Source organism: Cotesia typhae, unplaced genomic scaffold, assembly GCF_013202065.1.
Source record: "Cotesia typhae breed Kobodo isofemale line unplaced genomic scaffold, CoteBio_Ctyphae contig_26, whole genome shotgun sequence".
Taxonomy (NCBI): Eukaryota; Metazoa; Arthropoda; class Insecta; order Hymenoptera; family Braconidae; genus Cotesia; species Cotesia typhae.
This window is the reverse complement of record NW_027423732.1, coordinates 1,468,164-1,495,294: the sequence shown is the minus strand read 5'-3', so window position 1 is coordinate 1,495,294 and position 27,131 is coordinate 1,468,164. Positions and strand designations below refer to the sequence as shown.

General features: G+C 29.1%; 3 protein-coding genes across 3 annotated transcripts; all 3 read left to right on the top strand.

The window, feature by feature from the left end:
• The first annotated feature begins 1,558 nt into the window (after positions 1 to 1,558).
• On the top strand, positions 1,559 to 3,709 carry LOC141525412 (uncharacterized). Its single transcript, XM_074239909.1, has one exon. It carries the CDS (start codon positions 1,616 to 1,618, stop codon positions 3,545 to 3,547), a length of 1,932 nt encoding a protein of 643 aa, XP_074096010.1. The 5' UTR covers positions 1,559 to 1,615; the 3' UTR covers positions 3,548 to 3,709.
• Positions 3,710 to 5,384: 1,675 nt separating this feature from the next.
• Positions 5,385 to 7,618, top strand: LOC141525413 (uncharacterized). Its single transcript, XM_074239910.1, has 6 exons — positions 5,385 to 5,501; positions 5,570 to 5,635; positions 6,286 to 6,372; positions 7,000 to 7,053; positions 7,132 to 7,242; positions 7,329 to 7,618. Exons 1-6 carry the CDS (start codon positions 5,469 to 5,471, stop codon positions 7,443 to 7,445), a joined length of 468 nt encoding a protein of 155 aa, XP_074096011.1. The 5' UTR covers positions 5,385 to 5,468; the 3' UTR covers positions 7,446 to 7,618.
• Positions 7,619 to 19,229: 11,611 nt separating this feature from the next.
• On the top strand, positions 19,230 to 25,217 carry LOC141525613 (uncharacterized). The gene is made up of 5 exons (XM_074240163.1): positions 19,230 to 19,443; positions 23,454 to 23,604; positions 24,520 to 24,591; positions 24,654 to 24,743; positions 24,952 to 25,217. The coding sequence occupies exons 1-5, from the start codon at positions 19,418 to 19,420 to the stop codon at positions 25,027 to 25,029; spliced, it is 417 nt and encodes a 138-aa protein (XP_074096264.1). The 5' UTR covers positions 19,230 to 19,417; the 3' UTR covers positions 25,030 to 25,217.
• The last annotated feature ends 1,914 nt before the right edge of the window (positions 25,218 to 27,131 follow it).

Here is a 27,131-nt window from a genome sequence, read left to right as displayed (position 1 = left end):
AAAGTGCACTTGCTGCTGGAAACAGATACTACTCGAAAAGTGAATCCAATCGGTATTTAATTTGGAATTGAACTTGGAAACAATTCAAAATTGTTTATATTTTCATGAAAATCACTAATTTGAACTAATAATTACATCTGTATATATTAAAAGTAGGGTCAAATAAGTTTTACTTTGAAATCTGTTCAACTACTGGGTACTTTACCTTATTACTTCTTTTTAATTCACTTAGTTTAAAAAGAAATTATTTTTTTTAGGTATTAGTCTATCCTCAACATACATGCAAAAACGTAGACAACCAAAATTCTATAATTGAACAAACTCCAGTCAACGTCGGGCGAATTTTGTCTATCAGTAACAACCATACGCTTGAGAATTGGGTAGAAAATCATATAAAGCACGAAAATAATGATGAAACTTTCAGTATTTTGAAATTAAAGAACAATCAAACCGTGTATAACACAATCATGAATCAGCTCAATGATAACGTTACTGTCAGCCTTGAATTACATGTGTTGGTACCGAATTAAAATAGGATTGAGTCATGATTCTTCATTGTTAAGTATTTTATAATGTTTTTTTTATATATACACACTTCAGAAGTAGATTAATTGTTCGGATATTACTAATGAACTTATTTTTATGTAATGACAGGAATGTTCAAGCACTTAGAGGTGTTAATTGTCAATTGATTAAAATCTTTAGATAATTAAATCATCAAACAATTTTTTGTTGAAGTAATATGAGTATACATTTACTTAAAGTTAAAATGTATATTTTAATTGATAATAAAGTTAATAATAAGTAGCGCATTGACTATAGAGTTTGCATATATTTTCATGCTTTGATATATTTGATCAATGACGTTACGAATAGTTTGCTTAATCAATCACATCACGAATAAATTGGTTTCAAATACATTTCATCTCTATTTTAATATTGAGAAATATGAAAATTTATTTATAATCTTATACTCTTACAGTATTAACAACATAAAATGAATAAGATTATTAATTATTAAATAAAATTGTTTATTTTATATAAAAATTTTATAATGTTTGTAGCAACATTATTCTAAATTTAACATTTAAAATTTTTATAAAAGTCATAACGTAACATACATAAATATTCTAATATTTAAACGTCTTTCTTATCCCAAATGTTAGTATTTAACATTTCTTCATTTGGTTCAAAGTTAATAATATCACTGTCTTTGGATAAAAAGTTTTTAGTAATTTAAATAGACTTTAATGTATCAGTTGATAAAGAATAGAACTTATTCCTATGTAGAATAGTTACTTAAACTATTTTTAGTTAAATATTGGTGGTCATCTTGATTCACTTTAACTCAAAAAATAAAACAAATAATCTGGAAAGACCGGGCCGGGAATCGAACTCGGAACTTTTGGTTAACCACCAAGGGTTCTTCCAGTTTAGCTATCTCTGATACATTGTTCGTAATAACTTTTCAGTCACTTAATAATTTTCTGTTAAGATAAATTACGTATTAGTAGTTTAATTAATTTTTTTTTCTTTTATTATTTATTAGATAAAAGAATTAATCGAAATTTTAAGTAATGAATAGTCATTAATAAATTAATTTGAAATAATAATCATGAGTATTACAGTCCAGGATAAAATGAATGCCAGTAAATATGTAAAAAACTGGATTACCTTTGATATGATAGAAATATTATACAAAAAATATCCTCATATCGTATCGCACTTGACCTACGACATTCGGCGTGCAACGGAAAAAGATTTTTATTTTCCCAAAGAATTAACTGCCAGTCCTTATTACCCAATAGTAGTGACTTCGAAGGTGGGAGAAAAATTATGTAACTTAATATCGTGTAATCCACAGACGAATTCAGGACCCTGCACACAGACATCAAAAGCGCAAAGTTACCCAGTGGGTGATGACGGAAAGAAAGATGTATCATGCCAAGCATCATGCTTCAATTTGTTCCCAAAAAATGAACAAACTGGTCAGCAGGTTCAATTGACCACAACATATCACAAAAACGAGTGCATTCTTATTGATGGATCAGTAAAGGCATTTATGGAATTTCCAAATGTTCGTTCAGCTAAACCGGAAACTCGCGTCACCGATATTCCATGTGGATTTAACAGAAGTGATCATGAGCATCCTTACTCATACAGCGGCATCAGATATCATTATAACAAAACATACTGTGATTCGTTCTTTGACGAATTCGATGAAGAAAATAAAGTTTGCTACGTCCATTGGTCTAAAAAGTATATCGGAAATGTTATACTCGGTGAGTATATTATAAAAGCATGTCAAGCATTAGATCGGTACGTTTGGACTGGTTCAACCCTACCGGAAAACAAGATGAAGTTTGATGCGGTTGATTCGGACTCTGACTATCTCTTGGAAAATTGGTTGAAGAATATTGACAGTACTTTTGTTACTCCTGCGGTGAAATTCCAAAATCTACCACCTGGGAGTCCGGAAAAACCTGTTGTCCAACACGAAAAATCATTCATCAAGGGTACTTCGCGGGTCATGGATAATTTGCATAAACCGAATCCAGAAGTAAGTGTGGAAGCAGATAGACGCCGGATTTTGGAAAAAAATGCAAACACATACACAAACGACGGCTCTCGAGCTAAAAGATCATCTTCTGATTCATCCAAGGGTCCTGGATTTATCATGGGTTTGATAAATCAATTAACACACCCAGAATTTTGGAGAGATTTGGGTTTAGGTTTAGGATATGACGCAACTTTATTGTACGTTAGATCGATATTAAAAAAACTGGCTACAAAATTGACTGAAAAGTTCGCTACCACAATTACAAGAAAGAAGATTTTTATAATGTCTTTGGAACAAGGAATGGCCAGAGTTGCTAGAGCTATCATCGTCAAAGTAGCGTCCAAAGCAGCGATCGCTTTACTTAAATTAATGGTATCAGCACTAACTGTTGTCGGAATTTTATTGAATGTTTTGATGGTCTTTGACTTGTTACTTACTTTCGCAGATCCATTGAAATTGAACAATAAATATCCAGATGATTTTCTTGACGATCAAATGTATGCGGCTGAACAGAGAATTCGAGTAGAAACTGATATGGTGACGCCAGTGATAACATTCGACTTTTTGGCAAATTATCTGTTGACACAAAAGGAATACAGTGTTTTTCAAATAAATTCTATTATATATGAAGCTGAGTATTTTCTTCATTTGCGTGTTAATTCACAAGGCTCTGTTATTGATCGTGGTGAAAAAATTAATCTTGAAAATATTGACTTGAATATCGATGATTATGATTTTATAAATATACGATTGTACTCACAACAAGACTTGTATAAATACGAAGTTGATCATATGAAACGTATAAAAATTGTTGATAAGATCAAGAAAATAAATTATTTCTGCACAGCTGCTTTAATTGTTAGTTTAGTGTTGCAATATTTTCTGCTTGTTATTTTTATTATAATAACTATATGTGTCTTGACTTATGTGCAGTATACTGTACTTGATTCAGAAGACATTACTGAATTTGCTGAATTCTTCTTATGATAGCGATAGAATATTCTCCATTTATTTACGCATTACAATTTCAAATATTCAATTTTATTTCAATACAATTAAGAATCATTGATCGTTATTTACTGCCATTAAGTTTGATACTTAAGAATAATTACTAAAAAATAGAACTTTTTTTTTTTTACAAGTTATAGAATTTTTTTTATTAATTTCAACGGTAATCTTCAAAATTGTTATATGGCAATATAATATTACAAAAATATTATATGGCAATTAATTTTTGTGATTTGGTTGCTATTTTAATTCTTTTTATATAATATATTTTATCTTGAAAAAATCCTTGATTACCAGAAACTATGTTACTATTTAATAGCTCAAACTATTTTGATTCCATTTTATAATTATATTTTTTGTGTTTTTTTCCTTATTAATTGTAGCGTCATCGAATTTGACCTTTTTATTTTTAACGTCGTTCGGCGCATTAAATTTTAATGCCTTTTATTGGACTAAAAAATAGCTTTAGGCAAAATTGATAGTGATAATTCAGGTCAGGTGGGACAATATTAAAGAAGACAACAGGTTGAATTCATCATTAATCGAATTAACAGAAATTTGTAAGTATTTTATTTGTTTTATAACAGCTACTAATCACTTATTTTCGATATTAAATTATAAATTGTGAAACAAAAAATACGTGAAAATGAACAAGAAATGGACATTATTAGTCTTCATTGGAGTTCTTGCAACTATAGTCGATGTGGTGTGTAAAAGAAGAAAATAGTTGTTGAGTTACAAGACTTTTAAAGTCTAAAATTTTTTATAATTTATTGTAACCGATAGAATCTGAATAAGTTATGTTTAAGCGATTAATTAAATATAATCTTTTAGTTCGCTGGGCCTTTTCGTGTGGATTACTACAATCGTTATCTTCAAGACTTAATAGATGAAATAAGACAAGATGTTGGTGGTTTTATAACGGTAATAAATAAATTCTATTTCTAAACTGGTAGAAATACTATTGTGATTCAAGATAAATAATTTTTCCAAGAAACTAACTTTGAAATCAATTATTTGTAGTCTGCAAGAATTTCTTCCCTAATAACGTGATTTTGCAAGTTCATATTACTACTTTATCAATTTTCTAACGACGATCATTTTCTCTAATTCTACTCTGAATTTCGTAGGAATTCATATTTCTGTCAAAATATAAATTTTTCAGGATTTTCTTGCGAAATAACTGGAATAACTTGCTGAATAACAACTTGGTCTTGATAAGAATGTGTTCATAGCCTCAAACTCGTGACGTCACTTCAAGCCGTCAGAATTCTTACTTTTGCGCATGTGTCGAAATTCCTTAATATAAAATCCTAATATAAAATTGAGATGAAATGTATGTGGCATCAATTTATTCGTTATGTGAATGGTCGAATATATCATAAGCATGAAAATATATGCAAACTCTATATTCAAGCGCGCGCGCAAATTTGAATTCTAGTCTACTCTAATAATTTTAGATAGATGAAAAATATTAAAATATATGATGAAAGCAAACTATTCGTAACGTGATTGGTCAAATATATCAAAGCATAAAAATTATGCAAGTCCTAAATTCATGCGCGCGCTTGCGCGCGCAATTTGGATTCCTAGTTTATTTCAAAACATACTTGAGACTCTTTTTTGAAGAGACAGAAAATACCAGAAATCCAAGAATTTTTATTTTTAAAATAAGTCTTCTTGAAACAAGTTTGTAATATCTTGTACCGACGTCTTCGTGTATTCTAATCATCAAGAAAGAAATTTTTTTAGACAAAATATATGTGTTTTTTGTTTAAAAAAACTTAAGTAAGGCGCGAAAGTAAAAATTTTCAAGAGAATTTTCTGCTCACCGCCCAACTGTTATTATGAAAGAGTTAGTTTCTTGAATCGAGACAGAACATTTCAAGTCAAAAGTGAAATGTTGAAGAAAATATGTTTATCCTTGAATCAAGTATTTATTTTCCTTCAGCTTATCGTTCCATTTTTAGTGTATAATATAGAGTTTAATTATTTTTTTAGGATCCTATAACTAGTCCAAGACCAGATGCAGCACCTAAAGATGACGATTCAACTAATAACTCAGGTGTAGGTATAATTAAAAAAAAAACCATCTTCTAACAAGTTTACTCGGGTTACAGGGAAAATCAGTATTATTTTCCAATATTTATTTCACTAACATCTTGTGAAAATTGATAATAAAGTAAATTAACAAATGTTTTTATTTCCCTGTTTAAAAATATTGATTGAAAAGAATTAAAAATAGCTTTAGAATTTTAATAAAGACTTGAGAATATTTTATAGATAAAATTTATCCTAAATATTTTCAAGTCTTTATTAATATTTTAAAGCAGAATCAAAATTTCTACAGGCGTGCTAATTTTTATTTACAAATCAATTTCAAATTTGGATTGATCTCAAAACTAATTCATATTTATATCAAAATATAAATTTCAATCTTAAATTCATTTTGCATCAGAATTTTTTTTGCGCGGGAATTAAATATCATTATTTTTTTGAAAAATATTTTAAATTCGGTAATAGTTTTTTATTAAGAGCATCATTAGATGTCAAATTGAAACCAAATTATTATCGAATATGATATTACTAGGATATTATTACCTAAACATGTATAAAGAGATTATAATAAATAGAGTCCTTTTTTAAAACCAAGAAAACAAAAACTTGCCGAGCAGGAATTTTTCACATAAAAAAAAAAATTAATTCTGCTTTAACAGCCTTCAGACAAAACAACACCATACAAAACAGAAAAAGATGATCTTTCTGATGATGATGATGACAAAATAGACAATTCAACTTCGATAGTAAGTATTATAAAAATAAATCACATTTTCTGTTACACTTAAAAAAAAAAATATTTTTATTAATCACATTTTCTTGGTACAAGAATTCATGTTCTTGGAAATTTTCAAGAATATAGATTCTTAGCTCAAGAACTTATAAATTGATTGAAATAATTTTTACTTAATTTACATAAAGCTATTCTCTTGTTTATATATTATCCAAAGATAAATATTGATGCTCTTCTCTTCAGAAATTAATAATTAACTAGAATTCAAATTTGCGCGCGCAAATTCGTTTATTTTTTTTTTAAAAAATATCTGTATTAGAATTTGAATTTGTGCGCGCAAATTTGAATTTGAATTTGCGCGTGTAAATTTGAATTTGAATTTGCGCGCCGGAGTTTAGAGTTTGCGTATATTTTTATGCTTTGATATATTTGACCAATCACGTTACGAACAGTTTGCTTGCATGATATATTTTCATATTTTTCATCTAAATTATAAGAGTGGATAATAAAATATTTGATCGTCATCGAGTTTTTTGACCAAGAAATTGTTAATTGAGTAAAAGTATTTTCTTTTCTTTAAAAAAGAGAACAAAAATTTCGATTAATAAACTCATATTTTATAATGATCATTTTTTAACAGCAAGTTATAGTTAATGGGAAAATATGCGAAATTCCGAAAGGCGCACATACATTGGTAAGTTATCTAATTGAAAACAAAATTTTATAAATGATATATAAAATAATTTTTTTTATTAATCAATGAATTGTGCAGAATTTACAGATAATTGATGGTCATTGTCCCGATTTTTCAAATACTCTCAACGGAAAACCAACTATTCATTATGAAAAGCCAGTTACTCCTAAAAAAAAAACTACTTCAAAAGTAAGTAAAATTTAATACTGCACGCTGAACATAAAAGATTAGTTTTTTTTTAAATTAATTACTAAATGTTAATTATTTTTTCAAAGGCGAAAATTTCTGGGCAAAAACCTTTGTATCCACCATTCAGCCCGAGATTGAAAGAAATAATCGCAGACATTAAGAAATCGCCCGTACTTTTCCGCTTAGATAAAAAAGCAATTTAAGAAACTTAAGTAATGCACATCATACGTAAAAAATTACATATACAGCTAAAAATGAACAATATTTTTTGTATTTTAAAAGTTTAATTTGTTCATAAAAATTTAATACCTTATATGTTTTAAGAAATGAATAGTAAATTTTAAATTACAATTTTATTGTTTGCAATGATACTTGCCAATCGTTATAATGTTATGCATAAATATAAGAAATCTTTAAATCAGACTTTTGAATTTTTATGAATTCTTTTTTTTTTTTAATTTCTGATTTTAAGATATTTATTTAGAGATTTCCATTTTTTAAGTTAGCTGTTTTTTCTACTTGCATGTTTTTCTACAAGCTTAATTTAATATTGACATAATTTACATTTTTATTTTTGAATATTATCATTTTTTACTGAAAGATAAATTTAAAATTTTCCAATTTGAGATTTTAGAAACCTCCAAATTTAGGGATTTCCATAAATAATTTCTAAACATAGAAACTGACTCTAATTAATCAACGCGATTGTACATTTATAGCAGAAAATAATTTGTATGGTTGAAAATAAAATTAATCATTGATCGTCTTATTTAATAACCTATTTTACATCAAAATAAAAAACAATCAAATGATTGTAACGTGAGGCGAAAAAAATTTTTGCTATTAAATTTGAATTAAAAAAAAAATATGTTCAAGTAATCAAAAATAATTTATATCATTTCAAACAAAATTTACTGAGATCAACATTTCAAAAATTGTTTTCCTGAACAGAATTTGTCAAAATGAGTGAAGGTAATACTATTATTAATATTATTATAATTATTAATTATTAATAGTAGGGGAGAAGGGGGTCAATTGAACCATCCGAATTAAAAAATCGAAAAAATTAAAAAAACGCTTCCTGCTCTTTGAATTAGATTCTAATATGTTAAACTTGGACATGACCAAAATTTCAAATCATTGCGATTAATAAATTTTGAAAAATTAAGATTTTTTGTTATTTTTAGGCATGTAAAATTTTTTTCGGCTGGTGACAAATTGTTTAATAATATTTCAATTTTTGAATTAAATGATAAAGTTTGAATTGTAGTCGTTCTATATACTTATACTTTATAATCCTCAACTTTGTTTACAGTGATATAATAGTTTATTTATTTATTATTTACTATTAATTGTTATAAAATTATATGGGGTCAATTGAACCAGCAGTCCCGGGGACGATTGAACCATACGGAGAAGCATGGGACATGCGCGCGCATCTTGACTCTACGTGAAAAAACTCAGTGAAATAACCTAACAATTTGATGAACTGAATTTATAATGAAAATTATTTTTAAATTGATTTTTAATTTATTTAATATAATGTCTGTGCATTAAAACGGTGCAACAGCAATATTAGCAAGTAACAATTAATATATATTTTATTAAAAGTTCGGGTTTGAGTTTTAAATATTATTGGTTCAATTGACCCCAAGCAGTGGTCCAATTGCCCCCAAGCGGGGGTCAATTGAACCATTTGATGCGTTTGGATAAATTAATAATTTTTAAAAATCCACGTTGTTTATTGACTAATTTATGTATTGATAATAATAGTAGACATAATAAACTACCATTCCAAGAAAAAATAAATTATTATTTAGTTTTAATTCGAATAGTAAAAAATTACTAAACTTTTTTTGGTTCAATTGACCCCCTTCACCCCTAGAGGTTGATTGACTAATCTAAATTATTTTTCTGGAAGTAAAGTAAAGACATCAGAATCTAATGAAATTTCAAAAATTTTAACGAAGGCCAAAGAGCAGAATGAAAAAATAAAAACAATTTTGGCAGAGCTGAGAAAAAAAAGAGAAAGTTTTGAGAAGAAAATGAAAATTGAAATTGCGAAGAACAAGGAGATGATAAAGAAAACACAAGAAGTGGGTAAGAAACAAAGTAAAATTGACAAGTGTATCGTTGATCAGATAAATATTATCTCGGAAGAATTAAAAACTTATCAACAAGTCGAACAGAAGCTTTTAGACAAAGAAAAAATAATTGAAAATTTAATCAAAGAGATTGAAAAATAATTTCTGTGTACTTTTATTTTATGCTGGAGATTGGTTTTACAAACATAAATACTTAAAATTTTCAAGAGTTATTACATGATAAGAGAAATCGTTGTTTATATAAAGACAAGTGAAGCTAATATTGATTACAAGCAAACAAATCATGAACACGAAAGATGCATTTTCAAACTTTGATCTACATTTTATGATTATTGAGAAACATTAAACACAAATTGCACACCTATTATGAGGTACGTTGTAATTAAGTTAGATACCTGAAAAAAATATCAGTTTGAAGGAACGACTTATAAATAATTTATCAAATTACGGATTCAAATTACGATTGCCAAAAGTTTACGATCCAACGGTATAATATTACAAGCGGTGATTTTAATTTTTAAGTTCCAGAGGTCGTTCAAAAATTTATTCAACTGCAAGTAAAATATCTATCATAAATCATGTATTTCAAAATAAATCATTGTGGGCAATAATAAGTAACAGTAAGGTTCACTTACATATCTTGAAATTTTGTCATATAATATAGATTGGTCCGTAAGTGAAGTTAAAATTTTAGCTAGTTTTTGATTAAAAAAAAGCATAGATATTTGGTCTTCAATACGTTGAAGTAAAATTAGTCTTTTTGTAAAAAATTTATTTTGGAATTTATTTGAGAATTTATTTTGGAAGACAAATGATTATTTTGCTTTAAGAATTTCTTGTCTTGATTTAGATTTTCTTGGCTTAAGAGCTATATTATCTTCAATCGATACATTTAGTTTTTCAACCAAAATAACATTATTGTTTAAAAAACTTAAAATAATTCATCAAAGTATATTTCAAAAACTAAATAAGTTTTAATTGTTATACCGAAAAAAAATTATTTCTTGGAAATAAGTAAATTAATGACTCAAAGAAAAGCCATTCTTAACACAAGTCGGTAACATCTTGAATCAATATTATCGAATATCTTGAACCAAGAGACAAAAATTCTTGAAAGAAATATATCTATATCTAGTTTCAAGAGTTAAAATTTTGAAGAAAAAAAGTTGCTTGAATAAAGACTGTTTTTCTATCAGTGCAGGGTTGCAAGGGATTTTTATGGCATCAGTTTTTCTAGAATAAGAAAGATTTTTATGAATGAATGAGCAAATAACAATACCTGTCCTGTTATCGTTGCAATCTCAGAAGATAAAATGATGAATATTAATTTCATCCATAAGATGCGTATAATGTATTTATACAACGGAGCTGATGTTAAATTCATATTCATTAATAATAAAATCCCGAGATATGTATTAACTAATCCTTCTCCAACCATAGAAATAAATAAAATCAATACAGGAGATCCGTAAAAGTTACTAATATCTTCAGATGCTTCAATCAATTTTCTGTATGCGTTCTTGATATTTTTTTAGGAAGTTATTAGGACTTGAAGAAAATTCGGAAAATCGAAAATTCGAACTTTGGACTTCGGACCATAAAAGTGGCCATAACTCCGAAAATAATTGCTCTAAATGCAATTCTGACCACTTTAAATTGTTCCTCGGGAAATTTCCTACAAGATACTGTGTGTTTTATAAGTCAAAACATTTTTTTAGGAAGTTATCAGGACCTGAAGAAAATTCGGAAATTCGAAAATTCGAAATTTGGACTTCGAAACATAACAGTGACCATAACTCCCGAAATAATTGCTCTAAATGCAATTTTGACCGCTTTAAATTGTTCCTCGGGAAATTTCCTACAAGATACTATGTGTTTTATAAGTCTAAAAATTTTTTTTTAGGAATTATTACGCCTTAAAGAAAATTCGGAAAATCGCAAATTCTAAATTTCGACTTCGAAACATAAAAGTGGCCGTAACTCCTAAAATTATTGCTCTAAATGCAATTCTGACCGCTTTAAATTGTTCCTCGGGAAATTTCCTACAAGATACTGTGTGTTTTATAAGTCAAAACATTTTTTTAGGAAGTTATCAGGACCTGAAGAAAATTCGGAAATTCGAAAATTCGAAATTTGGACTTCGAAACATAACAGTGACCATAACTCCCGAAATAATTGCTCTAAATGCAATTTTGACCGCTTTAAATTGTTCCTCGGGAAATTTCCTACAAGATACTATGTGTTTTATAAGTCTAAAAATTTTTTTTTAGAAAGTTAATAGGACTAGAATAAAATTCTGAAAATCGAAAATTCGAAATTTCGACTTCGAAACATAAACGTGGCCATAAATCCTAAAATTATTGCTCTAAATGCAATTTTGACCGCTTTAAATTGTTCCTCGGGAAATTTCCTACAAGATACTGTGTGTTTTATAAGTCAAAACATTTTTTTAGGAAGTTATCAGGACCTGAAGAAAATTCGGAAATTCGAAAATTCGAAATTTGGACTTCGAAACATAACAGTGACCATAACTCCCGAAATAATTGCTCTAAATGCAATTTTGACCGCTTTAAATTGTTCCTCGGGAAATTTCCTACAAGATACTATGTGTTTTATAAGTCTAAAAATTTTTTTTTAGAAAGTTAATAGGACTAGAATAAAATTCTGAAAATCGAAAATTCGAAATTTCGACTTCGAAACATAAACGTGGCCATAAATCCTAAAATTATTGCTCTAAATGCAATTTTGACCGCTTTAAATTGTTCCTCGGGAAATTTCCTACAAGATACTGTGTGTTTTATAAGTCAAAACATTTTTTAGGAAGTTATCAGGACCTGAAGAAAATTCGGAAATTCGAAAATTCGAAATTTGGACTTCGAAACATAACAGTGACCATAACTCCCGAAATAATTGCTCTAAATGCAATTTTGACCGCTTTAAATTGTTCCTCGGGAAATTTCCTACAAGATACTATGTGTTTTATAAGTCTAAAAATTTTTTTAGGAATTATTAGGCCTTAAAGAAAATTCGGAAAATCGCAAATTCTAAATTTCGACTTCGAAACATAAAAGTGGCCGTAACTCCTAAAATTATTGCTCTAAATGCAATTCTGACCGCTTTAAATTGTTCCTCGGGAAATTTCCTACAAGATACTGTGTGTTTTATAAGTCAAAACATTTTTTTAGGAAGTTATCAGGACCTGAAGAAAATTCGGAAATTCGAAAATTCGAAATTTGGACTTCGAAACATAACAGTGACCATAACTCCCGAAATAATTGCTCTAAATGCAATTTTGACCGCTTTAAATTGTTCCTCGGGAAATTTCCTACAAGATACTATGTGTTTTATAAGTCAAAACATTTTTTTAGGAAGTTATTAGGACCTGAAGAAAATTCGGAAATTCGAAAATTCGAAATTTCGACTCCGAAACATAAAAGTGGCCATAACTCCTAAAATATTGACTTTAGGGGCAATATAGGCCATTCTAAATCGTCGAAAATTGAAATCACGTTTTTGGATCACAAATGTGGCCAGAACTCCTTATATTATTGCTTAAAATGCAATTCTGATCACTATAAATTGTTCCTCGGGAAATTTCCTACAAGATACTGTGTGTTTTATAAGTCAAAACATTTTTTTAGGAAGTTATCAGGACCTGAAGAAAATTCGGAAATTCGAAAATTCGAAATTTGGACTTCGAAACATAACAGTGACCATAACTCCCGAAATAATTGCTCTAAATGCAATTTTGACCGCTTTAAATTGTTCCTCGGGAAATTTCCTACAAGATACTATGTGTTTTATAAGTCTAAAAATTTTTTTTTAGGAATTATTAGGCCTTAAAGAAAATTCGGAAAATCGCAAATTCTAAATTTCGACTTCGAAACATAAAAGTGGCCGTAACTCCTAAAATTATTGCTCTAAATGCAATTCTGACCGCTTTAAATTGTTCCTCGGGAAATTTCCTACAAGATACTGTGTGTTTTATAAGTCAAAACATTTTTTTAGGAAGTTATCAGGACCTGAAGAAAATTCGGAAATTCGAAAATTCGAAATTTGGACTTCGAAACATAACAGTGACCATAACTCCCGAAATAATTGCTCTAAATGCAATTTTGACCGCTTTAAATTGTTCCTCGGGAAATTTCCTACAAGATACTATGTGTTTTATAAGTCAAAACATTTTTTTAGGAAGTTATTAGGACCTGAAGAAAATTCGGAAATTCGAAAATTCGAAATTTCGACTCCGAAACATAAAAGTGGCCATAACTCCTAAAATATTGACTTTAGGGGCAATATAGGCCATTCTAAATCGTCGAAAATTGAAATCACGTTTTTGGATCACAAATGTGGCCAGAACTCCTTATATTATTGCTTAAAATGCAATTCTGATCACTATAAATTGTTCCTCGGGAAATTTCCTACAAGATACTGTGTGTTTTATGAGTCAAAAAATTTTTTGTAGGATGTTAATAGGACTTGAAATAAATTGGGAAAATCGCAAATTCGAAATTTCGACTTCGAAACATAAAAGTGGCCATAAATCCTAAAATTATTGCTCTAAATGCAATTCTGACCACTTTAAATTGTTCCTCGGGAAATTTCCTACACGATACTGTGTGTTTTATAAGTCTAAAAAATTTTTTTTAGAATGTTAATAGAACTTGAAGAAAATTGGGAAAACCGCAAATTCGAAATTTCGACTTCGAAACATAAAAGTGGCCATAACTCCTAAAATAATGACTTTAGGGGCAAAATAGGCCATTCTAAATCGTCGAAAATTGAAATCACGTTTTTGGATCACAAAAGTGGCCAGAACTCCTAATATTATTGCTTAAAATGCAATTCTGACCACTTTAAATTGTTCCTCGGGAAATTTCCTACAAGATACTGTGTGTTTTATAAGTCTAAAAAATTTTTTGTAGGATGTTAATAGAACTTGAAGAAAATTGGGAAAATCGCAAATTCTAAATTTCGACTTCGAAACATAAAAGTAGCCATAACTCCTAAAATAATTGCTCTAAATGCAATTCTGACCACTTTAAATTGTTCCTTGGGAATTTTTATTATTTATTATTTTATTATTTATTTTATTTGTATGCCAAGGCAATGGCCGAATGGCTAAAATATTAAAATATAAGAATATAAAGTACATGTAAGACTATAAACGCCTCTAAATAGGTATTGTAACAATATTGAAATTTCGCTAACAAAAATTAAAAAAGAATTCGTAAATTTAGGAAAATATAATCAGTTTGTTCAATCAAAAGAAATATATATTTTAATGATTTCAATCGTCATTAGTGAAGCCCGGGATCAAGTTCTCTTTAAGTTCAAGGTCATAGAAGAATTTGTAAGCTTTTGTCTTGAAAGTTTCAATGCTAAGTGCATTTATGACATCATGTGGTAATTCTCTTGAGAGGCGTATCGATGAGATCAGAAATGAATGTTCGTAGACTGTAGTTGAGAAATTGGGAATTTTAAATGTGATATTGTTTTGTTTGGCAGCCATTCTGTCAGAACGTCTAATATCTGGTGATTCCTTGACAAAAATGCTTCTGAGGAATCTAGGTTCACCAGAGATAAAAATGAAGGGGAATTAAGGGAGAAAATAATAATAATCTAGGCCGTTATTTTTGGTTGTTGCTTGGTCATTTCGTCGATGGTTTTAAGAGCCATGCGTTCCGCGCACGACTGCACTGATAGTAAAACAATCCTGATTCAAGAAACTTTTTTTTCTTCAAAATTTGAACTGTTGAAACTAGATGTAGATATATTTCTTTCAAGAATTTTTGTCTCTTGGTTCAAGATAGGCGATAACATTGATTCAAGATGTTACCGACTTGTGTTAAGAATGGCTTTTTTTTGAGTCATTCTTTTACTTAATTTACTTATTTCCATGAAACAATTTTTTTTCGGTATAACAATTAAAACCTATTTAGTTTTTGAAATATACTTTGATAAATTATTTTAAGTTTTTTAAAAGATAATGTTATTTTGGTTGAAAACTAAATGTATCGATTGAAGATAATATAGCTCTTAAGCCAAGAAAATCTAAATCAAGACAAGAAATTCTTAAAGCAAAATAATCATTTGTCTTCCAAAATAAATTCTTAGATTAAAAAAATATCTCTTGAGTCAACATAAATTTTCTATCAGTGTAGGACCAAAAATAAATGATGCAAAAATTTAATAAAAAACAATTTTCAAAGAATATTATTTTATTTTATATTATATTATTCTGGAAATTATAAGATTTATTTTTAAAATTCTCTGTAGGTTGTAACAGTTTTACCTGCTCAGGTGGGCCCCTAATCAATTTTATAATTAATTAAACAAAACTAACAACAATATAATTATCAGGGCGCCACCAGGATTTTTATTCACGGTTCCTGGAACCGGTCCAGAGCTGAGAAAACTTAATCTTAGGGTAGAGAGAGTGGAGGAAGATTCTGTTGAATAATAAATAATTAATTAACAAGATCGATCGATATTTATTAACAATAAAAAAAAAACTTAACAAGGTTTGACCTACAATTAGATAACAAAATTCATTCACTCACACACAAACCACACTTAACAACTTCCTTATTCTCGACGATCCCCTTTCAGCGTCTACCCGTCGATTTCTAACACGTGCCCCTTTCGGCGTCTACACCTGACGGGCCCCTTTCGGCGTCTACCCGATTGCTAAACGTATAATCACCCGCACAGAGACGAATCATATACCGGGCTCGTTGACTCGGCTCACAGGAGTAACAGCCCAGCGACGACACATAGACCTAGATACTCTGCAACTCACACATAACCCACACTTGTCTCACACTCACACTACTAACTTGACTTTACTTTATAAATTTTATTTTAATAAAATCGAATGTAATTAATTTCAATTAAATATTTCAAATTAAATTATTCAATCATTAGTAAATTAATAAATCGACAACCTTCAATTTACAATCAATTTCTAACTAACTATTTTGATTCTCAATTTCCAATTGTTAATTTCAATTCTATTAAAATATTAAAACAGCTTAAAATTCTTAAGTCATTATTTCGAACGAGAGGCTTAATACCTTGAATTAACTTTTGTTAAATAAATTAATCACAATATAAATCTTACAATCACTTCTAAATTATTAACACAAGTTTAATTAACTAATTCTGACTAAGTTTTTACTGTGACGATTTTTGACTCAATTAACTAATTCCTAGGACTTAATGTCCACGCCGATAAGTATCAAATTGGAATAAAAATTAATTTAATTAAATCACGGACTTAATCCCAAAATTACTAAATTTATCATTAATGAATAAAATTAATTTTACAATATAAATTGATCTCGATAATTTTCCACTATATATTATTTTCAATAATTAATTCTTAATATAAAATTCTTAATAATTTTCCAATCTATATTATTTTCAATAATTTATGCTTAATAAAATATTATTAATAATTTTCTACTCGTTTTATCAATTCAGCACAAGTCGAAATATTCAAATTTTAATTGCTAGAACATTCACTAGCTAAGTTTTTGCTTGACCTTGGGTATTGGAATTTACTGCGACACAAAAATTGACGCTTGACCAAAATTCCACGAATAAAAATTTGTCGATTTTTTTTCAATGACAAAAATCAATCAATTTTACTAAGTTAATTATAAAAATAAATTTAACGAATTTTCAGATGTTAATTAATTGATTGATAATTTTTAGTTATTAAAATTTTCCCGCAAGGTCGATTGAGTGATCCTCGGGTATAAACCCCCATGAAAATCACTAAATCCAAGACTAGCAAATGTTCCACTATTAATTTATTAATAATCGTCGATTAAACGATCCATAATAATTAAATAGAAGAAGTAACTGGGTATTCGGTAAACCGCGATCCACTTCTTTCCCACAGAGTAATAATTGATACCTTGACGAACAAAACGATGATCTAACTCACTCGTTGAGGATGAAGTCCTAGTTGTAGTTGGCTTCCTTCGTCTCATCACTAATCCGGGGATCGGTCCTTCTTGATTTCCGTGGCACTCAGTCTGGCGGTCACACTACTTCTCCCTTTTCCACTGCACGGCTCACCTATTTTAACCCAAACTCACCCCCTCTTATTCTCCCTTTAGGCCCGAAGATCGAGACGCGCCAGTGTTATGTCGAATAATTATCGATATCCGGTGACTTATCGATTAAGGGTAATTTTACCCTGTTACAAGGTCTTAAGAAAATTAAAATATAATAATTTACAGTTAAATTCTTAATATTGATAATTTTAAACAGTAAAATTTATAATAAAATATTAAAAATATACAGAACAATGTACAAAGTGCTATTTAATTAGATTTTCCTATCTTGTGCCTCAACTCTATCGATATTTCGAGTTTCAGACGAGCTTTTACGAAGTTTCGCTGGTATCGCTTGAACTTCTAGGATTTGGATCATTAAATACGAATTGCACACCAATAATGAGGTAAGTTGTAAGTGAACTAGTTACCTGAAAAAAGTAGCAGTTTAGAAATAATGTAACAAGTTACAAACTCAATTTACAATTGCCAAAAGTTTATGATCCAGTGGTATAATATCGCAAGCGGTGATTTTAATTTTTAAATTCCAGAGGTCGTTCGAAAATTTGTTCAACTGCAAGTCAAATTTTAATTACAAATCATTGGTGTGAATTTTTGTGAGCAGTAAGGTTTACTTACATTTCTTGAAATTTTATTATCCAGTGTAGATTGGTCCGTAATCAAAATTAGAATTTTAGCTAATTTTGAATTCTGATCAGAGCATAAATATTTAAACTATTTTAGTTTGCTTTAATAAGTGCACAGAAAAAAAATACTTGATTCAAAAAATATTTTTTCCTACTAGAATATAATATGCGTGTGTCTGAACATAGTACGAAATTATACTGAGTGAAAAGTTTGGTGTTCTGAACAAAGAAGATCCAGTTGAATAGCATTATCATGATTTAATTGAAGTTAAATAGAAAAAGTATTTCAGTATAAAAACAGAAAAAATATTTCGGATCGCCCGGACAGGGAATCGAACACGGATCTTTTGGTTATGCACTAAGGGCTCTTCCAGTAAATCTATCTCAAAATATACGCCCTTATAGCATTGCAGAACCAAAAGAAGTTTTTTTTACTACACTGATAAAAAATTTATGTTGACTCAGGAGATATTTTCTTGATCTAAGAATTTATTTTGGAAGACAAATGATTATTTTGCTTTAAGAATTTCTTCTCTTGATTTAGATTTTCTTGGCTTAAGAGCTACATTATCTTCAATCGATACATTTAGTTTTTCAACCAAAATAACATTATCGTTTAAAAAACTTAAAATAATTCATCAAAATATATTTCAAAAACTAAATAGTCTAATTGTTATACCGAAAAAAAATTATTTCTTGGAAATAAGTAAATTAATGACTCAAAAAAAAAAAGCCATTCTTAACACAAGTTGGTAACATCTTGAATCAATGTTATCGCCTATCTTGAACCAGCAGACAAAAATTCTTGAAAGAAATATATCTATATCTAGTTTCAAGAGTTCAAATTTTGAAGAAAAAAAGTTTCTTGAATCAAGATTGTTTTACTATCAGTGCGGTCGTGCGCGAAGCGCATAGCTCTTAAAACCGTCGACGAAATGGCCAACAAAAGACCAAAAATAACGGCCTAGATTAGGTCAAAATATGGCCAAAATACAGCCTAGATATTGCCAAGATATGGCCAACCTATGGACGAAAATTTGTCCACCCAGGGCGCAGCCCAAGGCCCTAAAAAACGTCGACGAAATGGCCAACCCAAGTGATTTTCCATCTCCATTTCTCTTTCCCTTTCCCTTGAAAAATTCTTGACAGAAATATATCTATATCTAGTTTCAAGAGTTCAAATTTTGAAGAAAAAAAGTTTCTTGAATCAAGATCGTTTTTCCATCAGTGTAGTAAAAGTGTAAATAATTATACCTGTTCTGTTATCGTTGTTATCCCAGAAGTTAAGACGATAAATAGGAACATCGTCCATGACACACGTAAATCTATTAGTTGCCATGAAACAATCGCTGACTGTATGTTCATGAATACCAAGACCCCAAGGTATGTACTAACTAATACTTTTCCAATTATAGAAATAAATGAAATCAATATAGGTGCTCCGTAAAAGTTACTAATATCTTCACATGCTTCAATCAATTTTCTGTATGCAAACTTGACATCATTGATATCCTTCAAAATTAATACACGCTACGGAACTATTTGTGTTAATGTTGATATTTGAGTTGAATTAATTTTTGTGGAATCCAATTTCAAGAAAATTGAGTTGATGCCTTCAAACCTTTTGTTGATCTTATTAAGTAGCATTACATACTATATTAATAATCCACTATTGATTACACTGGGTATAATTTCCGCACAAGCAATCGTCAGTCCGTAAAAAAAATTTGTAATGGTCATCATGCATATAATGCTTAAAAGATTAATCGAGAATATCAAATCATTGGTATAATCCTTCTTTACTTGATAATTTAAGCACTGGCTGAGGATTTTGTCCAAGCTTCTTAACCGATTGCTGATGTCAATAAAAGTTTTTTGCTGGATTATATAATAAATAGGTATCAAAATCGTGATAAAAAACATCGCTGATGAGAATTTTGTTACATTTGACCACAAAAAACTTTCCTGAAACCAACTTTGATATGCTATACCGATAAAATATGAGAGACCGAATGTAAGAATGCCCAAAAATAGTAAAATATTGTACATTGACCCTACGAAAGAAATTCTGTATAAATTTTCGTTGTAATAAACTTTTCCGATTTCGGATAATTGAACAGAAAATTTAACACTCCACAGCGATAATCCGATCAGTTTAAAATAAGAATAATGAAAAAATTCCAAATACTGACAACCCACTAATTTATTTTGATGATTGTGGTGGTTTTTTTTACTGAAGGGTCGAAAATTGCAACCTCTACTGTAGATTTCACTCATATTGTCATCGATAGAAGTGATAGAAGTTGTTTACTTCGCGCGGTTGCAATCATGACTAATATCACGAGACTTTGCAATCAATGCCGAGGTTGGGATATCGTGTGGAAATTAAATTTTCTAATACGTAATATCATATCGATATTTCAAGAATTATATCAAAGCTTAGGGGGAAAAAAATATAAATTATTTGAAAATTTTCGATGGACTTTTCTTTTCATTTATCATTTAAAATTCTCGTGTTGTTTGTATATACCAAAATTTTTCTGAAGTTCTTGAGAACAAACGTAATAATTCAATGTTTACGAAATCTATTAAACAATAAATACATTTTTTTATTACTAAAAAAAAAAAAAAAAAAACACAATCTAACTGTCAATATCAAAGAAGTGAGGTTGACATTACAAAGTTCATATTTTTAACGAAAGTAAAAATGATTAATTAATATTGAGCTGTTTAATTGTAATGAAAATTAATTTAGCAGATATGTGATAATTTTAATAATTTTTGTAACAAATAAATTATAAAAAAAAAATTTTTTTTTTAATATTGACATGTAGAAATTTTATAATATAAAAAAAATGCAATTTTTTATGAATAATTTTTTTGAACAAATTTGTAAAAAAAAATTACAAAATTGTAGTGACAGCTAAATTTTATGTGTTAATTGTTTCAATGTGTAAATTGATTTTATGTTGCTGTTGTTTTTCTTGTTTTTATCAAATATAAAATGTTCTCATTGATAACTAATATTTTTTAATTCTTCAGTTATTATTTTTGCGGCTTTGCTTCTGAGCCCCAATTTTATGTTCACGTTTGTTCCACATTCGCAATAAAAAATAGCATGTGCAACTCGTGCGACGTTGCCGCACTAGTTGCACAATAAATTATTCTCGAATTCGAGTTATGAGAGCAAGTGTTTGCACTTACTTCAGAAACAATATAATTTTAAATGTTACTAGAATTCAAATTTGCGCGCGCAAGCTCGTGCCTCGACTATAGAGTTTGCATATATTTTCATGCTTACGATATATTTGACTAATCACGTTACGAATAGTTTGCTAACATGATATATTTTCATATTTTTCATCTAAATTATAAGAGTTGACTGCAATTAATAAATTTTGAAAAATTGAGATTTTTTTATGTTTAGGCATGTAAACTTTTTTTTTCGGCTAGTGACAAATTGTTTAATAATATTTCAATTTTTGAATTAATTGATAAAGTTTGAATTGTAGTCGTTGTATATACTTATACTTTATAATCCTCAACTTTGTTTATAGTGATACAATAGTTCATTTATTTATTATTTACTATTAATTGTTATAAAATTATATGGGGTCAATTGAACCAGCAGTCCCGGGGACGATTGAACCATACGGAGAAGCATGGGATATGCGCGCGCATCTTGACTCTACGTGAAAAAACTCAGGGAAATAACCTAACAATTTGATGAACTGAATTTATAATGAAAATTATTTTTAAATTGATTTTTAATTTATTTAATATAATATATGTACATTAAAACGGTGCAACAGTAATATTAGCAAGTAACAATTAATATATTATTTATTAAAAAATATATTAATATTTTATATTTTAGTCATATTAAAAGTTCGGGTTTGAGTTTTAAATATTATTGGTTCAATTGACCCCAAGCAGTGGTTCAATTGCCCCCGAGCGGGGGTCAATTGAACCATTCGACGCGTTTGAATAAATTAATAATTTTTAAAAATTCACGTTGTTTATTGACTAATTTATGTGTTTATAATGATAGTAGACATAATAAACTACCATTCCAAGAAAAAATAAATTATTGTTTAGTTTTAATTCGAATAGTAAAAACATAAATAAAGGGGTTGCGCACACTTACCCACTCCACACAGTTCACCCACGTCACTTTACTTCTTTTGGTTTCTTTAAGATGTAACCCTGATAAAAATTTCCATTTAAAAATTGTAACAAGATTCTATATATGTTATAAATTTCATTTGATTTCTTGAGCTTTATCTATACTACCAAAGCAGAATTTTTTCCATAAACAGTAAAAATTATTATCTTTTATTTGACCTTGAATTTAATGAGCAAGTGCAAAATAGATCAATAAAGTATTGCGCATAAAAAACTACAATAACAACACAATGAAGCTTTGAATATAGGTAGCAATAGTGAAACGCTCTCGTGATCGTCATAATTGTCACAGTGTAACGTAAACACGTCAGCGAAACAGTTGTTTAAGGTTGCTAATAAATAATTCTGTCGATGAAAGACGTAAGCTCGAATTTAAGCAACAAAATGTTCAATAATAACCGGAAATCGTTTCTTGGAAGTTACAAAATAATTCAGCATGTCTCTTCAAAAATAATTGGCTTAGCGCCGTGGACACTAAAAGTTTCCAGTACATTTTCAGATCGTGACCAAATTCCCAACAGAAACATAACTTATTCTTCTTCATGGGGTGGAACCGTGTACAACATTATTCTTTTTTGGGGTATCGCTTCGTTTGGTATCTATAGAATGATTATTAGCGCAATAATCCAAAGAATCAATGACTCACTGCTTATAATTACAATTCACCAATTGCTGTTCGTGACACTGATAAATGCAAGCTTTATACCGTTGATTTATGTCATTCGGCAAAAGAACATGATAAAAGCAATTAATAATCTAAAAACTGTGGACTTCTTATTGAATCAGTGCGCGGATTACACGCTAGAAAGTGATTACACCAATGACGTAATCTACGCTTTCAATATGCTAATGAATTTTGGTCTGATCACTGTGGATCTATTCAATAGTCAAGTGATGAGCGTGTTGTTCGAAAGCATACCCAGTATTATCAGCAGCGGGGTGATGATCCAATATACAATTCAGCTAAATAAAATGAATAGAAGGTTCAACAGCATCAATTCAGCGTTTTCAAAGCTTGGAGATCACAATTCAAAGTCTGATCTTAATTGTCTGCCGTCAGTGACGCAGGTAGTCCAATCACGCGCGCTTATTTTTCATGCGATTGACCTTACCAAGAAGGCGTACATCGAACTGTGTGAAATGTGTGAAATGATTACAGACTTTTACGGAATTCCTATTTTAATTGCCATTTTTTCATTTTCTGTTAGGGCTTTATTCACGGTTTATATTTCGATTTTGTCAATTGTGCAAATTCAATTTTCTACCATGGTACAATGGTATCTATTGGCAATGCGAATAACATTTGCGGTTTTTTTATTTACGACGCTGACTTACAGTGTAACCGCAATAACAAAACAGGTAATTTAAATTTAGGCTTTTGTTAAAGTTAAAATAACTTTTTAAACTTCCCGCTAAGAAAATTGAAAATTTTCAAAAATAGGGAAGTTATTGTTTTTACCCCGTTTTCCGAAAATCGAGTTTTCATCAGATCTTGACGTTTTGAGGTCTTAGGAAGCTTCCTTGACTATTCCCGCGATGGTGTCTGTATGTCTGTATGTATGTATGAATGTATGTGTGTATGTATGTAAACCTCTCATAACTTTTGAACAGCTTGGCCGATTTGATCGCGGTTGGTGTCATTTGAAAGGGCTTGACCAAACTTAGATTTTGAATACAATTTAGATCGATTTCGATAGGTAGATTTTGAGGAATCTTAAAAAAACTACGAAAAAAAATTTTTTCAAATCAAGTTTTTTTTGAATAACTTTTAAACGGCTCGACCGATCAATTCCAAAAACTAATCAGCTCTTAATATCGAAAAAGCACGACGATCGCCACCAAGCCGATCAAAATCGGTTGATTCGTTCGTGAGTTATCGTTGACGAAAGAAATCGAATAAAAGCGTTTTTTTCGAATTTCACCGAAGCTTCCGGTCTTATCAATTTGTGTTTAAAAATGTATTATAGAATTTGAAAAACTGCGTCGAATGCCGTAAACCGCGTGAAAATCAGTTCATTCATTCAAAAGTTATTGCGGTTTGAAAATTCAAAAAATAGTGTTTTATTAAACTTCTATCAGACTTTTGAGCTCGGAGAGCTCAAAACTACATCAAAATTATATTTTTGAGCTCTTTGAATTCAAAAACGTAGTAAGCGCAATTTTGAGCGCTTAATTACAAAAGTAGCGGGAAGTTGCAGGGATGGTCTTCAGGATCAACCGTTTTCCTAACTTTTTTTATAAATTTTTTAATGTGAATTTCATTATTTTTTTTAGAATAAAAGACTGGCATTGACCATTAACCATCAGACGGATCAACCTGAAATCGATGAGAAAGTTGAAAAAAGTGTAAGAAACTTATTGTAATTTCGTTAATTAGGAAAATAAAATAAAAAATTCTCTGATTACAGCTATTAAAATTCGCAAGTGACCTTCGTCATTTGAAGATTGAAGTAACTGCTTGCAATATTATACCACTTGATCGTTCTCTGCTGGCAATAGTAAGTAAAACTTCTTCTAAACTGAATTTAAGAATTTTTTGTTCATTCTCGAATTCATTTTTTGAATCAAAATTCAGTATTCTAAAAAAAAAGTAAAATTTTCAAAAAAATATTTTTGTTCTTGAATAATTTTTTTTTTTTTTTTTTTTTTTTTTTTTTTCAGTCATGCAAATTGTTATTCGTTTTTAACCACAACTTAATTTTTCAGGTAACTGGAACAATTGCAACGTACCTTGTTATCGGTGTGCAATTTGCTTTGAGCTCACGTCTTACCAGAAATAATTGAACTTCAACAATTGTTTTTAAATGTGTTATTAAAAATTATAATTTTCTTCACTGGATAGCATTAAATTACAAATATTTGTATTGTTTTTTTTTAAGTTGGTTGACATGTAAATAGAAACTAATTGTTGTATCGTTTGGAAATGTGTGACAATTGATAATTTATTTTATTACAACAATATTACAGCATAATTACATCATTGAAAATTCATTTAAAGTTTTACTCACAGATAAATTTAATCGAATTTTATTTAAAAAAATTTTTGAGAATACAAAAATAGAGCAATAAAGCATCACAAACCTCAGAAATTAATTATTATTAAAATATTATTTCTAATTCGTATTGTTAATGAGAAATTACCTTGATCTTGATTTAATGAATACTAAGCATTATTGAAATAACTAAAGACTAAACAATAATTTTAAAACGTTCGAACATCATTGCAAGAAAAATATTACTAATATTTAAAAAAACTGTCATTAAGATCGTTGCTTGCTTCCAATAATTCTATCCTTCAATTGTCAGCTTCAAGTATTTATCATTATGTGCAGTTTGTTCAGTCATTTCTTTAAGAAACACTTAGGGGAGGGTGGGGCAAGACGACTCACCTGGGGCAAGAAGGCTCACCTCAAAAATTGACCAAGAATTTATTTTTCTAATATTTTTTCATCACTAGAATTCAAATTTGCGCGCGCAAGCGCGCGCCTTGACTATAGAGTTTGTATATATTTTCATGCTTATAATATATTTGACCAATCACGTTACGAATAGTTTGCAACACATATTTTTCATATTAATTTTATTATGGGATATTTTTGAGGTGGACCATCTTGCCCCCCAAAAAAAAATTTTTTTTTTTGAACTTTTGAAAAATTCCGATGAATTGAGTCAAAGTTGGACGAGAGTAAATCCACTTGATAGTAGAAAGCCACAAAAAATAAAAAGGCACTTCCGTCTGTGCTTTGAAACATTCCTTTTTCTCGAGCGCTTTTTACAATTTGTAAAAATAAACGCCCATTGAGATAATGAGAAATTAGAAGTATGACTCCTAAAGTTATTTAGTTTTAAGAGTTAGAACCATTTCTTACTTTTCCAATGGGATAATAGGTGAAAGATTCAACCAGATCTCAACCAGATAATTCAACAAAGAAAGTAAGAAATTTTATGAACTACAGGCATGAACTAATTTAATTAATACATAGGTTAATAAGACATACTACTTAACCGAAATTGGATGATAATCATTAGATACGTTGTAATTGTACCAGAAATCTGAAAAATAAAGAAAAATTAGTCCATATTAGACTATACGACAATATTTTGAACATTGTAGAATTTATAAAACTAGAATTCAAATTTGCGCGCGCAAACGCGCGTCTCGACTATAGAATTTGCATATATTTTCATGCTTATGATATATTTGACCAATCACGTTACGAATAGTTTGCAACACATATTTTTCATCTTAATTTTATTTTATTAATTATAATTGAACGTAACCGCATTCGAAATTATAAAAATTGACTAATTTTTCTGTTTTAAATATTCTACTTTAAATTCAAGAAGTGATAAATATCATAAAATTATTTTAAAAAATTCCTATTACCACAATTTTTAATCAAACCTTAAAATTTACAAATTTTTCCAAAAATTCTAAAATTCAATCGAGTAAAATCTATGATTTTAGATGATAAATTTAACTTACAACTGCAAGAAGATTTCTATCCAAAGGTAAGATATCACAAACGGTGAATTTGACCCTCATGTAAAGAAGATTTTTTGAAAATTTCTTGAGCTTTAATCAAAAAGATTCATGAGAACAGTGTAAGATACAAATGTAAAATGTTAAAAAATGTTAAAAAACTTACCTTCTGTTCAATTTCTTCGTCCATGAAATACCGATCTCTGAGCTCGTTGATGATGCAGATGGTTTTCTTATTCTAAAGAAATTGTAAGTGTATGATGCGAAATTTCCTTAAACTATTAGACTAATTTGTAGAGTTTGTGATGTTTGTTTTCTGACAAACAACTACATTTTCAATTAAAAAGTAATTTTTAGGTAGAAATCCGGTAAATAGTTTCGAAGTAATGAGCGTATTTATAAA

Excerpts from the sequence above, each read along its gene's own strand:
- LOC141525412 (XM_074239909.1), top strand. The coding sequence starts at position 1,616 with ATGAGTATTACAGTCCAGGATAAAATGAATGCCAGTAAATATGTAAAA.
- LOC141525413 (XM_074239910.1), top strand. The coding sequence starts at position 5,469 with ATGTTGAAGAAAATATGTTTATCCTTGAATCAA. Across the intron at positions 5,502-5,569 it reads TATGTTTATCCTTGAATCAA|GATCCTATAACTAGTCCAAG; the intron begins GTATTTATTTTC and ends TTATTTTTTTAG. Across the intron at positions 6,373-6,999 it reads TAGACAATTCAACTTCGATA|CAAGTTATAGTTAATGGGAA; the intron begins GTAAGTATTATA and ends ATTTTTTAACAG.
- LOC141525613 (XM_074240163.1), top strand. The coding sequence starts at position 19,418 with ATGTTCATGAATACCAAGACCCCAAG. Across the intron at positions 23,605-24,519 it reads TAACCGCAATAACAAAACAG|AATAAAAGACTGGCATTGAC; the intron begins GTAATTTAAATT and ends TATTTTTTTTAG. Across the intron at positions 24,744-24,951 it reads ATCGTTCTCTGCTGGCAATA|GTAACTGGAACAATTGCAAC; the intron begins GTAAGTAAAACT and ends TTAATTTTTCAG.